The 17027-nt window shown below is 35.7% G+C and overlaps 1 protein-coding gene across 1 annotated transcript in view; it reads right to left on the bottom strand.

Annotated features, from left to right (window-relative positions):
* Positions 1-17027, bottom strand: part of LOC108547976 (uncharacterized) — a 230722-nt gene that overhangs the window by 104320 nt on the left and 109375 nt on the right. The window contains exons 11-12 of the mRNA XM_017900727.1: positions 11929-12059; positions 5897-6056 (exon numbers count right to left, since the gene is read on the bottom strand). Of these exons, the coding sequence (XP_017756216.1) occupies positions 5897-6056; positions 11929-12059 (291 nt within the window). The remainder of the gene's footprint in view (positions 1-5896; positions 6057-11928; positions 12060-17027) is intronic.

Raw genomic sequence — 17027 nt, forward strand, 5'->3', positions numbered from 1 at the left:
GTAATGCTACCGACTTTTAATCCACATATGTCGGAACGTATTCAAAATGCACGTGAATATAATGTTTTGAAGAGGTCTCGTTACGATACACACGAAAGTAATATTAGAAAGGTAGTTCACATTATAAAAAATTAGACGTTCATTTGAATGTCCATTATCATATTAAGTCCACATAATATGCTGCATCCGAATAGTTTCGTCTACCCCATATCTATCTCTTCCAGCAAAAATGCCCTAATTATTGACCATCACAACGTTTAGATACTGGATATAATATGTAACAGAATATAGATAACATACTACGTAACTATATTAAGTATACAAGGAAGAAAGAATTCCATGAAGGAATAAATAAATCGCGAACTTCTGAATTCAGAAGGCATTCTCATCAATTTTCAGTCTCTTCCAAATGTTTGCGGCTGCTTCTTATATTTCGTCTACACTACTTTTAAAACTACATTCCTTATATGTAACGTATCTAATGGATATAATGAAATAATACCGATACGGATGAGCTTATTTATACCACTGATTCAGGATTCTTAAAAATATAACGTCAAAGGACAGAAACTAAATTTTAGGTGATGGGGAATGGCAAATAAATTAATTCGAAAGTTATAATGCAAAATAAAATAAGAGAGGGTTGATTCTAATTTAGGCGATAACGTAGAGAACGTGATATTGAGAGAAATGTGGAATAGTCTCATTGTTAGGACCATACTCCTTTACAACGTATAAGAAAAGTTGACCAACACAGAATTTATCGTCGATTATATGTACGGAAAGAATATCCGAGAGAGAAGTGTTACTTTCGGCAGTATCTTACCAAAGAGAATGTGTCAAAAGTAGTGTATGTAGAGCAGGTTTCATCCTGATAGAAGCATGTCGTATCTGAATTAGAAGTGAAGGAATTCTGCATATGTACCATGATAAGAACAAAATTCTATAACACACATGTAATGTCAAATTTCAAAATTAGATGCCGATATACTTATGAACATAGAAATAACATTAAGTGCCTATTTTAGAAATGAGGTTAAAGAGTTCCGCAGATTCACAATTTGGACCGTTTCAAAATATTTTGGTATAACACCTGAGATAGATTCGGTACGTTCAAATGTAGCTTCATATAAACATATACCACATATGACTTTGTTTCTGCGTTACAGCTGTTTTTCATTCCTCTGTTTATAAATTACACCACGTTTCTTATGTGCGATTGTGTACTCAGTGAAGCGTATATCGTAATTTGCGTGAATATATTTAGTATTTCCTTTAAGTAAAAACAATGTACTTGAAACGATACCAATACAATCGTCCGAAAATTTCTGTTGACATTGGTAACGGCTGTTTATGAAAATGTAGACATGAGGTGCATGTTTTCAATATATTATCGATGTACAAACTTGCTGAATGCAAAGCTGTCCTAGAAGCACTGGACGCTGTCCAGAAAAAGCGTCTGGAAGATGTTTGATAGAACATATGAACAACGTCAGGGTACTAGTGCGTTTGGAGTTCGCAGAATGCAGGAAATTTCAGAACCAGAACAGCAGTGACTTCAAAAGAAGGGATTTTCAGTCGTATCCGCTAAAGTGACACTATAAACACTATAAACATAGTATGGGATGGAAATATAGAAAATGGACTATTAGAGAAAGTATTAGCAATGGCATATGGCTCATACTGGGTGCGACTGAATCACATTTAAGTTGACAGTCGAAACAATTTTAAAATGGGATATTCCAAAGGAATAGATTGATCAGGGAAGGTCAACTTATTAACCAACAAGGTCGGCTGATTCAAGCCTACTTGGCATTTATTTATGAAGGCACCGATGGCCTTTAGTCAGGAACATGTCAGAAAGCAATTTCGAAATCTATATCGTCGTGTCCAAGAGAGTTACCAGCGGAGCCGAAAAATGCCTGTTATATTCAAAGGAGTGGGAAAGTCTATAAGAAGATACGTTCAAGCCTGCACTGAAACTGAATGTGTCCACTTTGAGCAATTTCTTTGAAGTAGGTAAGCATAATATGAAAGCAGTTGTAACTCGGAATCAAAATTATGTCGGCCATAGATTTATATGAACTGCTTTTCATGTCTTAATGTGTCGAATCCATGCCTCAAATTATTAGAGTATTCTGGATTTATAGACAAACTTACTTTCCACTTTATGAGTTATATGGAATGACAAGAGTGCTATTTTCTGTGTGGTAGCTGTTACATTAACTGGAAGGAGTTTTAAACGACAAATGCGAATAAAAGGTTAAAACACGTATGTAGGAATGGAACAAGTGCGGTCCAGGAAGTGTTTGTGGCATAGGATGAAAGTGAAAAGGGATCGAGTGTAAGAGTGGTAAGAAAGTTGTCTTTGTATCAGGAAAAGTATTATGAAGGACGTGAGACAAAAGGTCGGGTGAAGCTGTTGTCGGTCGAGACAAGCTTGCATAGTTATTATTCTATAGTAAAGGTAATTTTATTCTATTAAGCATAAATTCTATTAAGAGTAAATAATATTTTATTCCAGTCGATCCCTCCAAACACAATGTATTTCGGAAACAAGAAAGGAATTCATTTTTGATCGTATTGGTAGGGATCGACCAGAATAATATTGTTTCACTTAATAAAACAGAAATGAGCTTTATTAATAAAATAACGGATTTGTGTAGTGCAATAGGAAATAATAAACGCTTTAGCAACTCTCTTACGACCGATTCTAAAACTTCTGCTTTAAAGCTAACTTTCAATGCTGATAATTCTAAACTGCTAACCATAAGTTCTGATTTAAAACTGACTCATCCGCATGCTGACGTCCCTATTTAAACATTGCACTCTTCTTTCATAATCAGGCTTTCTTCCTCAATCATGCATTTGCCACGCGATCTCGGTGGGCCTGGAACTTGAAATACAGGACGCATTCATAAACTTTCACTCGTTTTTCGCACTCAACTCTGGTATAAGCGTCCCATACATTCGATCCTCTTGCACGTGGTCATTTTCACTCCATGTTCCGAACACTGTTGACATCCTTTCAGGGCCGCACGCGTTCCATTCATACATTCATTTCACTGACAAAAAAATATCACACTTCGTACTGATCTCATGAAAAGGATATATAGATGATGCAAATCACTTGGTTTTAGTTACCAATGGAATCACTTGTAGAATATTCATAGTTTACAAAAAGTACATCTGGGGAAGATAAATGCATATGAGATATGCATATTTAAAAGGAAAGCAAACTGTGGCTGTAATGCAAGAGAAATTTGAGTCAAGCTGTAAAAATTAAAGTTTACAAATATTTTGCACTACACGTTGAAAATTAGCAAATAAGTAATGTTACACTTACTGCAGAAATGTTTCGTTGGATTCAACTGTATTCTTCGAAATTTAGGAACGAGGATGTAAGTTTATTTCTCGAATAAGTAAGAGAGCCGCCGCCGACGGCTGAACCCCGTCGGCCGGCTACTTTGATGGCGGCGATTTTATATACGCGATCGCTCTTGATCGTTCCGTAACGATCGAGAGAGAGCATCTGGGAGAGGTTTCCGCACGCATGTCTCGTGGCAGTTCGTTAGCAACTCTCGACAGAGTAAGAGATTGACGGGTGCCGAATAAACATTTGAGACCAAAAGAATTTCTATTAATATTAACCCGTATCCCTTCGATTCCCCGAACCTCACCTCCTTACAAATACAAGATTCCATTTAAAGGAGTAAATGTTTACAAAGGTATTCTTTCCGAGTAATGGTGTCTAGAATGTAGGAATAGAATTTGGAGAAGGTATAGTGTATATAATATATAAGTCGCGTTAAAGGTAAGCCAACCCTTGATATAAATAACACCTACATATTATGGGAAGTGGAAAAAGATTTTAAGATGTATTTTTTAATGGGAAATGTTTGGCCGCTTTAGGGATGCATTCTTTTCGAGTCTTACGATTGAAAGGTAACAATGGCGCAGCTACAGTGCTATTTGGGTATCGTAAAAGATTGCTGTTTTAATGCACACAGTAGTAACAATAAGACCTCGTGTAACGTATACCGTTAGCAATTTAAGCGACTAAAGTAAAAATTAGGAAAGGATTCACTGACAGTCGAATAGAGGTTGTTGCATACTTAAATGGTACAACAATTGAGACTCATATTTGAAGTGCACGAATAAAATACACTGTTTTCATATTCGAACTGAATGATCATTTCATGCGACTCTAGTGAATTGCAAAGTGGTGCTATGGCTACTGTGGGAGATATACATTCGATGAAACTAGCTCGGGAGACAGTCCGTCTGCTCTGCGTAAATGCTTGCATGGCTTTGGATATACTGTCACGAAAGAAGTCAGACTATATTTTACAATTATTAGTCAAGAATTAAGCTAATGCAGAATCCTGTGTTCCATGCAAGAACGTAGCATGTTGATATGCGGCATTATTATATGCCGCACGTATTGGAAAAATATATCTTTGATATGAAACAAATATATCGGCAAGTGACATATCGGACAGAAAGTTTACTTATTGACCGACCACATCATTAGAAGTAGCAGATGCTTCTATATGAAAATACGAATTGAAAAAATTGAATAAAACTTTTTCTTCTGTTCTTTCATTCATTATCGAGAAAATCGACTTTGAATATGTGTATATATCGATAAACTTGTATATATTTTCGATTACTAATATTCCAATAACTGTGATTATCTCATGAAGTATGATTATATGAGTGTCGAGTCACAGATAATAAAAGTTAATATGTTAGATCTTTCTTTGCATCCCGAAAACTATATTCAATTGAATAACGTTAACTGCATTAATTGTATTACAGGTTCGCAAACGGAAAGACCTTTTGAATATCATTGTCTCAATGCTTAACCAAAGTTTACCAGTTATAATCGAGGAATATTTGTAGGGGTATACGTTTCCATACTTAAGAGAGTAAACGTATACATGATGGTATGCATGAAAGAATGTCATATTGTCGCATACCCTAAATACTTTAATTTTCGTGTTACAGCTGATTAAATATGTTTGTTATAGGTGCTTCAGCACATACTGCTACACGTCTTCATATTGTGTTCTGCAATGTCTTTAAATTAAAGTTAGCTGTAGGACAGTTTTAAATCCACTCTAAAGACATTTTTGCAGATTATATGCAAACATTGATAAATTATATTGATCAAACAATAGATCCCGACCTGACCCACAAATAAAAGTGTAAGATATTAGAGATCACAAGGTTTCCGTTAATGGTCTGTAATTTGGAAGATATGAATACATATATACATTATATGTTCATACGGGACACTGCTTATTTTAGTATAGTCTAGTGAATAGTCAAATTCAGCTCCAGAAGTATGAACATATATTTTTTAATCATTCTGTGCAATGAGAAAGTAAATGGGTCTTTATATTGGCAAATTGATTTCATTTATAGGAATTTGAATAGTTTGTGTACGCAAAGCAATAATTCGTGTATATGAAGCGATTTATTTCATGTACATTTTTATACACGAATATATGTCGGTCACTAATTTTGAAAGATTGAATTTTCTAATTTGGATGCCGGTTCTTGTCGTACAGAATTCTAAAAAGTAATACCATTCTACCGGCTTATCTAACAATTTGGAATGGGACATACGCTTAATCTCATTGAATGAAATTAATTTCCAATGAACATAACGTAACGAATTAATGAACAAATAAAACAGTTAGTTACAATTTATTATGAAAAGCGTCTGAGGACAGGATACTATAGGAGAAATTATGTTTAGATATTGTTAATCAGAGAAAGTAAAATTAAATGAAGTTATAACAATTTTTAACATTCCTACGTCGCATATTAGTACATGATCTGCTAAATATGAAACAGACTTAAGGTTTCAAGACTATTTAATACTCACACATAATTTTAAGTTCGACAGTATTACTGTTGCCATCTCCTTCAACGTTGCTCGCAATACAAGTATAATTTCCAGCTTGAGAACGAGTAACTTCTCTCAAAGCTAAGTCATATTGTTGCACTATTACACCATTCTTTGCATCATTCTGTATAATATTTCCCTGCAACAGTATACATGGAATAGTTAAATTTCTGAAATATTGATTGACCTGTTTATATATATAATGTTTCATTTGGAATGAATGCCTTTTTCGTTCAGAATGTGATAATGCTTTATGAATGAAGTATTGTTTTCTGGAAGAGATCACATTCATTAATAATCCATTTCTTCCCGAAGTAGTTAAAGATACTTTAATACCTATACACGCATTACGCCGGACCACTTAACTGATTACAATCCAAAACTTCAATATTATACCAATCTTCTTCACCTCAAATTGTCGTTTTTAACATTCTATTTTCAATTTGACTCTTATTTTGGCTACATATTCTGATGAATCAATACTCATTTTTCCTCTCCATCCCTATTCGTGCATTTCTCCAAAATTACACTAATTTATGTAAAACGTTAGGAACCTATTCCTTCGTCTTTCCCATTAGAATTTTTAGAAATCCGTTTGAAAACACTTATTCACGCATTTAATTAATGAATCAAAATAATCTTCACCTATATCACCCTTGAAACAATTAAATGGTGAATATACCTAATTCACTGAATATAGGTTGTAGTATTAATTACATCCTAATTGCACTGGCAGTTTGGTATTAAAATTTAGCATTATCAAGGTAGCATAGCTTTTAAAAACAAACTTAACTGCGTACGAAGAATGATAACAATTATACTAACTGCTCCGAATTTACAATAGATCTCTTTTCACGAAAGTGGGATATAATTTGCTAAATATCGACGGAGCAGTGTACGTAATTGAAAAAATTTGAGAAATTTAGTTGGATATGTTTGGTGATGTGATTGCATGCATGTAATCATGAAGGTTATCGTCCCAAGTTTTCTCAGTATTGCGGTGTCCTGATATTAGCAAATTTAGGTAACAAAGCTCGCAATTTGAAAAAGTTATACAGGTCATAATATGAGGAAGAACCGTTAACGGAAAATTGAAGCTAGTAGACAAATAAGATTGAGGCCTGAGGATTATCGCTGTTGCGAGGCACGATATTTGGATGTTTCGTTATTTAGGCTTATGCAACCGTTTGCCAATTAAACGATAAACGGTCATTGTAGAATGAAGCATTACAGTATTTATTCGGTAGTTCTGATATTTCAATTAGAATACTTTCGGAACACCTTTGTTTTTACACACTAACGTAATTTATTATCCAAGCGCTGAACAGCGTAATTCCAAAAATTACAATAACGTTACAATCTTTATCCATTACAATATCCACTGCAATTTGCGAGTAGGAAATGAAGTAAACTTTATGTACAATGTTTTAATGTATATTGGTAAAAGATTATGTCTGTAAATAGTATGTTAAAATATACTCGGTTTGAAGGGTATGAATACTGTAGCAAACACTTGACTACCAAGTGATAATATATGTTACTGTTGAAGCTCAGAATGGACAATCGACTGTATTTAATGCTACGTAACTGAATTAAATATGTATGCCACTACTACATCTGCATATCCTGAATGGAGGGGGTGTTCGTTAGGCGTACGGAATCGCTTAGCTTATGGGCCTACACTTGTTTTCGAGAAGTCGTTTGCAATATCTCAGAAGTACATGTTTGTGATAATTAAAGTGCATTTGTTCAAATTAAACAGGGCATTCATTCCGCTACGATTCAATAGTTACATACGTAAAACGGAAGATATAGAAACGAGCATAACAACTGTAAGAACATATAAAACATTACTCCCAGTCAAATAATTTCGGATCTAGCTCAACCGGAAGTAACGCAATCAATGATTTCAAGTGCCTTTTTCATACAAGCCTTTCATCCAAACAAAGGTCGCTGACTCTGATGAGTGCCACTGTAACGCACATTTATGAAGCATTTCAACGAACGCATCTCAGCCTGAAGTAAATGGACGGTCAACGAAACATCAGCGACAACTAGCTCTCAAGCATGTAAACCTAAATAAGCCAGTCATGGACATTAAGTAGAACAGCAAGTATGCATCACTCCGCGTATCGGTGACCTTTACATTCATACCATTACAATTATATTTCTTACATTGTATTTTCATCTTTGTGAAGGATTGATGTTTCCATATAGAAACAAAATTGTATTTGTCCGGTGTTTGTTTCAAAAAGGAGCATATGTTGATTTCATTTGGAGCAATAGTAGGTAGATCCAATTTCCGTAGTGAGTACTCCATTATAAAAGAGGTTGTAGCGTCAATGATATTTAATTTGCTTAATTTGTTGCACTTGATGCAATCATGATTTGCCACATAACACTCAAGGCGGATCACCGACTTAATTATTCACTATGTTCGACTCATTCCTATTGTATTTTAGTCTTATGTGTTTCTTAATTTTTCCCTCTATTCAGCATATCATTATTCTCGTTTTTTTTTATGTTAACAACCAATTTGATAAAATTCCAATGTTCCTATGAGTTGATCCTGATAGTCCAGAGCGTTCCCTACTAGGATAGTGATATCATTCACACACAGTAAGAACTCGATCGAGATAAATATTTTGTAGAAGTATTTCTTCTCAAGTATTACAGTTGATTCCAAATAAAGGCATTTGTGCCCTGCAACGTTATCGGTATACCTGTATTGCTACAGGTACAATACAATTTCTACGTTTTCTATAAAAAATCTAAAAATCTTTGTAAAAAATTAACGAAGACGCAGAACTACTTTCTTAGGTTCCATTTGTCTAAAAGTATACACCAATTTCTTTAAGCCTACAACAATTATGGTGTCAAAAAGATTTTGAGATTTGCCGATAGATGCAGACAATATGTCGGTTCTCCAGTTGAAGATGTATCTAACGACAGTGAACACAAAGCATATCCTAATATTTTACTTGACGAATTTATTTCGGAATTCCGTAAAGTATGTTTGGCGACGTAATCACCAGATGTAATGAATCTATTCAGGAGATCAGCAAACTGCCACCAACTTAATGCTGCCGTATACTGTATTAGCAACTATAGCAGTGGTTCGTAAATCTGATTTACCTATTGAAAAATGGAAATGTTTGATATTGTTTTCAGCTACTGTGGTCGTGCCCACATAATCTACCTCTGATTTTTTTACAATAATCTTTTCACGAATTACTGTCCTGTATATCGCGCGTCCAAAAAGGTTGAGATCATAATTAGACTACTTATTGGGGTCAAATAGATGGAAAACGAAGTTCATATATGTAGGATATTTTTAGACTTTATGAAGGTGCAATGGTCTAAGTGCTCCTGTAGGGAACACTTCGCCAGGTCTAGAGGATCCGTTGTGATCTGTCTTCCAGGTGGGACGTAGAAAGTCTGGGCCAGGCCACGAGGGGCGGCTTCGTGCAACCCAGGCCTTCTACGTTGTAAACCGAAGGTGACGTGGTCACGGTCATCTCTCGGGAAGGGTTCCCATGACGGTAACGCTTTGAAGGGCCCAACCCGGAATAAGGTGTCTCCTCCACTCCAGACCATGGCGTGGAGGGAGTTTCCTCCTCCTCTGGGGAAGGCGCTTGCCTTCCTTAAAATTGTCCGTTCTGAAAGATAGAGGTAGCTTGTAAGAGTTCCAGAGTTCTTCGGGTTTTAGTTAAAAGTTATTAAAATAGCCATTGAAATAGTCATTAAGGTAGTCATTGAGTGAGACATTCGAGTTACATAGAGCTAGTTCCAGTTCTTAATCAGTGAAAGTTTTAGCAGAAACAGAGATCGCCGGTGAAGTAGGGACTGCATGACGTAACATATATACACATGTTCAAGAATGCTTTATTGAAAAGGTATTAGAAACTGAAAATATTTATGATATTTCATTACACTTATATGGAATTTTCGAAGGAGAATATAAGAAGGCCTATCGCTTCAAAAAAAAAAAAATGTCATATTGAGAATAGTTTATTCCACGTATGCGATTCTCTGCGATTTTCTGAATATACTATTGTAAGACGAACTTTGTTTTTAAACCTTTGACCGCTTATAACTTCTGAACAGAGCTTTCTCGGACATAAGTATATATGAACATCTTTTATCTGCTTGACCTCAGTAAAATATAGCCTCTGTGTGATCTTGACCTTTTCGTATGCCCTGTATGAGATAGGCAGGAATTTTAATGTATTGCTTTCATGTAAATGGAGCTTTTATAACCACTAAAGTCACATTTCCCTTGCTACTGCAAAAATGTTTAGCCTAGGCGCTATTTGGAGGAAACCGTTGACATTCCGTATAGAAATTTCTTATGTGGTAGCTGTTATTACTTAATTTTGTTCTAAGCTTACTTACAAGGAGTCTATTATTCTGTATATTTATGAGGACAACTGAATCAGTACCTTTGTCTGCTCTATTATCGTATTGAGTAATAATTCAGTGTTTTTTACTGGTCGGTCTACCGATTTCTTAATTTCAACCGTATGCAACATTGAATCTAAGTGTACAATTTGGTATGTATGTGCTGCACATATATTTCCGTTGTGTACCAGTTTTTATAGTGCTTCTACGTAGGTCCTTCTGCTCATGTTTATATTTCGATTTGAATAACTGTCATAAACTTTATATTCATGAAACTGTGCCGAGATAAAAATATTTGTAGCTGCTTTGGGTCTAAGCGTAAGATACAATTATCGTTCTACTCCTCTTCTTACCATACCACCGAATGCGAAATATCTACTAACACATTTGACGCATGCATATACTTAAAGGAAATAATTGTTTGTCCGACCATGAGGTTCACAATTTGTCCATTATGATTTTTCTCTTTTATGCCCAGGACGTTCAAGCGCGATGAGATGTTGTCATTCTTAGCTAGCGAGATAGGTACCACTTTACTGAACGACCACTCTGCTATAAGAACGTGCTTACTATTCTTTGTTTACTTCAACGTATAGCTACTACTTGCTGTTTCTTCTGGTAGTTGTGGTATGGATTCTAGGATTTGAGCTCCGGTACGTATTGAAGAAGAATTCGCGTCAGTGAATTTTCATATAATATTTTCCATGAAGCTCTCTGCAGTGGCCGTTTCTTCCGGTAGTTTATCATCTAGATGTGAAGTTGATTTATTCGCTGTTCATTTAACTTGTTTTGTGCAAAAGCAGTCAATACTCGAAGATTTGAATGGGTTGACTTTTCATTTTCTATTAACATCTTCCACCTTGCTACGTATTGCTTAGTCGACTACATATTCTGCTGTCGCTGGTTTTCCTATTATTTATAGTAATACTACAATTATTTTTAATAATTATGAATTGCAACCATTTCGTTTCTGCTATTTCACTAAAATTGCATACATGTCGGTAGGCACAATAACGAATGGTCCACACGCTAGTAATTATCAGCTTCTCGTGAACACGTCTAATCAGCGCGACTGCTTCAGCAAGTATGCAAAAATAACAATGGAGAAAACATTTATTTTAAAAATGCATCAGACCATACAATATGCTATGTTGCTTTTGGCTTGTGTGGCGAACATGATGCACGCACCGTGACTCAATCGCCGAAACATCGATTGCACTTGATAGCTAGGCAGCCGACGCGAATGTTCTAGAGCTAGTTGCAAATCACGCAGGTGTGCATGGTGCAGAAAATGCCTATGAAAAGATAAGAACCATCTAGAACGTTCCGCGGCGCGTACCCCCAGCGAAGCCAAAGGACGAGCAGACGCCCACGTGCATATAAAGGCTGAACTGCCGATCGCCAAGGTAACCAATCTGGAGCATACCATCCAGATTGCAATGAAATTACGATACAATACAACAGCAAAAAAGCATTTAATTCAAAAACTTTTAGGTTGGATCCATGTTGAATAACGGTTTGTGTAATTATGTGATATAATTCACATCATGGTAACTGTTATGAAAATCATATGAATAAAAATTTCATTCACTTATCGAACTTCAACTTACATTATGCTTCCATACAACTTTGTAAGCACCAGGGTTAGCATGAACTTTGCACTCAAAATATACATCATCACCTTCCTCTATGTCGTCCGGATTCATGTTCGATCCTAATTCTAGGCGTAAAATTGGAACAACTGGAACATGAGTAAAATGTGTCATTAGTAACATTGAAATAGGTATATGACTATAAAAAATCTGAGAAAACGTTTCAAAAAAGAGACCCGTTTTAAAGGAACTCATGATACATTTCTTCAATCGTGGTTGCATTTCCTACCAAGTATTTCCTAAAATAATCACGAGGGAAAATTGCAAACATAATCTGCGTTAGATAAGATATATAATAAGTTTATGTCACAAATTTAAGAATCTTATGAAGGAGAAATTATTTGGATTATCATAAATTTCTACATATATGTTCAGCGTTGAATTGCAGTTTATTTAATAAAAACGTATTCTGCTGTCGAATAAAGCCATATTATTCTGAGTTCTTTCTTTCACTTCTGATTACCATGGCTATATATATGTTTCGTAGATAGGCATTTAAGATCGACTCACATTGTGGTTGTAACAACTTCTGTATGGTTTGAATCTTATACCTTACGTATCTTAAATTGAAAACTGTTTTAATAACATTATCAACGTGTATAAGTCTCCAATTAGTTTCGTGTCTCATGACTCAGAACGGAAGTTTAATATCATCGATATTTTCCTGCTTGTAGTATTCATTGTTGATATTTCCTTTTATGCCATATGTCATCTACTGTTATCAACGTTTTGATAAACACTTCTCTCTCTGTATACGTTCAAACTGTTTGCGAGTATTGGTCACGTTTCGGCTCTTTATTTGGAAAACTGTGACAAAATTCTCCAATCGATAGGTTACATTTTTTTGAGTTTGAGGCCAATACTTATGAACATTATTGACTTCATTGAGTACTTTTCAGCAGTTTCATTCAATACTAATGCTAATTACAGGTTCTATCAACTGCACGTACGAAACACACTTTTCAATTGTTTTATATATAAGATTGTGTGATAGTAAGTCCGCTTTTCTAAATTGCGGTGCGGCATCATATTGTTAGACGAGTACTTCAAAGTCATAGGCTCGTTTGATCAAAATTGATATATCTTCCTTGATCATTCATTGTAATGTGAAACTTTAATACAGGATTGTTAAAGAAGTTTTGTACCATATGCTGCTTTAAGCATATGAGTTCTTTGTAGGACACAAATATTGAGAAATTACAGTTCATTTGTATTATTTTAATATGTGATTATGTAAATTTATGTTCTGTGTAGAGCAATTGAAGTTGCCCATCTATAGGTGTTGCCAGGGGTATTTACAGTGGCATTTTAAAACTATGTGGAAGAACCTGCAAACGAATTCAGTACCATTGGTCATTTTCTCCTTCCAATTTCCCGTTTCTTCATTGCATATTTTCAAGTCTGTGTGATTCCAGAAATGTATTCCTTTAAGGATATTTATTAAATATCCTATCTTGTGAACTTTTCTTGTATATGTTCACAATTTCATTCATACAGCCTCTTCAATCTACTTAACGTAGTATTGTACATACCCAACAAATACAAATATTTCTGAATTGTCAACATATAATTTAAGTGTGGAATACAAAGAGGAAAAGATAGAGTGTGGTGAATCATTGGAATGAATTGTGCGGTATCCTGTAACGAACAGCTATATAATGAGTAGCTTCTCTCAACGCGTATAACGAGCTATTCTCAACGCGGGGGAACACACAACGGATAAATATATATATATGATCAATGCATATAATTTATGTATTCTAAGTTAATCGTAAGTTACAAGTTACTTATAACACTACATATAATGTAGGTATTGTTAATAAAATACGTACACTTTAATGTCTTTACGTTTCTAAGTAAATAATCATTTGAGCATCGCATTAGGAACGTACATGTTGATCTTAAATGCAAACCAATATGATAATATATACATGTGGGATTGGAATAAGTAAGGCCCAGGAAGAATGGCAAGTGTGTCTGGACCCAGAACGGAAGAGACCGCGCGCAAGAGGATCGATTTCAATGAACATTTATGTAGAGTGAAAGATTAGATATGCGTGCAGAGTGTTTGAAATACCGCGCCCTCCGAGGTTGCGTAGGAAAGAAGCATGATTGCGAAGGAAAGCCTGGGTATGGAAAAGAACAGAGTGAATGCTTAAATAAGGGTGCCAGGGCGCGGGCAGCAGCAGTCCTTCACGGTCCTCAAAATAGTGTATAAGCAGTAAAAGCCGAGCGTACCCGTTGCGGGTCTCTAGTTTCGTAGCCAATAAGTATAAGTTTATTGCATCTTAAGAAGCAGTAAAACAACATTGCTTTAGCCAATCCACCCACCCCGGTCCCACATACATGTATGCATGGAAATAAATGCAAATATATATACTATGACGAATGATCGGAGGATCGGACAAGATACTGGAATCAATTAATTCGGTATGCAATAACTAGTCCAAATAAAATGGAATTTTCGGATAATACAACAATTTAGGATCGAGACATCTAAAAAATTTTGTCAATTTCTGCAGCGAAAGTTACGAAATTCCGACTGATGTTGAAAAAGGTATAACGGTTATGTTCGCCGATATAGAGATTGCCATGCAGTACCGATTTATTTATTTCGATCTGAGAAGCATAAATATAAATAGCTGCAAAACTTGTGCCATTTTTTAACTGTATTCATTTATGATACAAATCAATAAATTTCAAATGAGAAGGTAGATAAGGCATAATTTATTTTCGTTGCAGAATTTTAAGAACAGAAGTCAAAATCAACTAATGAATTAATAGATTGCGTAAGTATCCGAAGACTATCTCCTAACATCGATTATGGTCTATCGTTCGTTAAAAAGTATAAGATTACAGGTAGAATAAGTACTAATGACCCTCAAACTACGGATCACTCTTGATTCGTTCGGTGATTTAATGTCGCTTTGTTTCAGATAAAGACTGATTTTACCAATAAATGAGTACTCTACAGCTCGAGGAATAAACTTCGCTCATCTCGATGATGTAAGAGTCAGAATACCGAATGTTATCGATTGATCAATAACGCCGCGTTTCCAAAAGTAAATATACCATAACCATGACAGAGGCTTCTCGGAACATCCTTTCTTCGTCTATGGAATCTTTTGGTGTTCCAGTAGAGGATCTTCAAACCTGCTTTGTTGTTACAGAAGTTGAAACAGTTACCTAACACGAACTTATAAGGGTTTGGCTGCAATCGGACGCCACACAGGGTACACTATCGCCATCGCTGATATGTGGATTGTCATGTGGTTAATTCTCAGCTTGTTAAATAAAGTTTAATATTCGAAACATCCTTATATCCTCTCTATCATTTCCGCCTTATGATAGTGCATATGGGCCATATATTGGCACACCTATCACTGAAAATAGAACTGAGAAGTAAATTCACATTCAAGATGCATACATTTCAATCAGTAATTGCACTATAATAGCAATGTTGATATACGCACGGAAGATATTAAAGGTATGACACTTTTTCAGGTAACTATGTGCTATTTCATATGCTAAAATACCAAAGAGTGCAACAATCTAACTGAATACGTTTTATTGGTTAATGTCTAATAAATGACAAACTGGTTGTATTCGTTGCTTGAAAATTGACTTCCCATTCGTTTAAATGTCAAATCAAGTATGCTGAACAATATTCTTAAGATTGCATTCCTATATGAAAATGTGTATTTAAGGTCGCTTTTGGGAGGGATCGACTCGAATAATATTGCACTGCTTAACAGATCAATATAAGGTTTATTAATAGAATAACGGATTAATGTAATAGAATACTAACTATACAGCGATTGTCCCGACTGACCACGATCTCACTCAACGTTTCATTCTCACGCTCTTACAACTGACTTCTAAGACTGACTTTTGCAACTCACAACTGGCTACCCTTAGAATGCTGTCCTTAAACCCATTTCTAAGACTTCTGGTCTGGAACTGGCTTCAAACTGACCAGCTTGTATTCCTGCACCCATATTTAACCTTACACTCTGTCTTCTTCCATACGCAGGCGTTCTTCCTCGATCATACCGCATTTCGCACGCGACCTCGCTGGCCCAGGTACTTCAAATACTCAGGACACATCCCTATATAAATATACATTTCTCAGACATAAGGTCACGTGAGCGTCTCGGAGTTATAAGTCTCTGGATACATTTTGCCCTCGGCTGTGATGTCGCGTTGAGAAAGATATTGTCACGACCTCCGGCATGTACAAATTGCAACATTCCTGGTGCGAATGGTTGACAGAATTCATAGGACGTGCTCATACATGGGTATTTTAGAGCAAGCTATCCTTCGTTTTAGCGGAGTTAAAGATTGTGTTACAGCACGTTGTACCCTTTTCCGAACTTATGCAGTCTCTGTTTCAGAATCTTATACGAGTACAAAAATCGTCTAGGACTTTCGATGTGACCGTGTGGTAGGATCGGCAGATGATCTCTGCCGCACTGTGGACTTAAGAAATCCCCTTCGATGACCAAGTTTTCTCGATCGCTCTATTGTTCTCGGAAAAGTGAGCCAATGGCAAAAGAAAAGAGGGCACAATTATTTGACGGAAGGATGCCGGATTGGTTGATTAGCCAAACCCAACGTTAACCAACCAGTGTGACCTTCGGCATTCAATGCCGTTGGGGTTCTGAGAAGTGGAACTTTGTATGGAATGTGTTGTTTCTTCGAATATACATCTCCCCGAATTGATTAATTTCACCCTTTGCAATCCATGCATCATAAAAAAGAGCAGGACGTTTAGGGTGCTCAAGTTAGCTGAGACATCCGTATATTAACATTATTATAACTGGGAAATCTACCAACCGATAAGAAGGCTACATTATACGTTATACCTGTATTGTGCGTGATGTATGTATAAAATACCATGTAATTTCCATGATATAGCTATTGTAACAATTTTTGCAGTCATATTGTAATTACACAATTAGTAGCCATCACTCTGAGTTCTGTATTCGTGCCAAGGTTTCTTCCCATGCAACATCATAATGTTCATGTTGCAAGTTACTTTTCTCACAATTCAATAC

Source organism: Eufriesea mexicana, unplaced genomic scaffold, assembly GCF_001483705.2.
Source record: "Eufriesea mexicana isolate 0111107269 unplaced genomic scaffold, ASM148370v2 scaffold1336, whole genome shotgun sequence".
Lineage (NCBI taxonomy): Eukaryota > Metazoa > Arthropoda > Insecta > Hymenoptera > Apidae > Eufriesea > Eufriesea mexicana.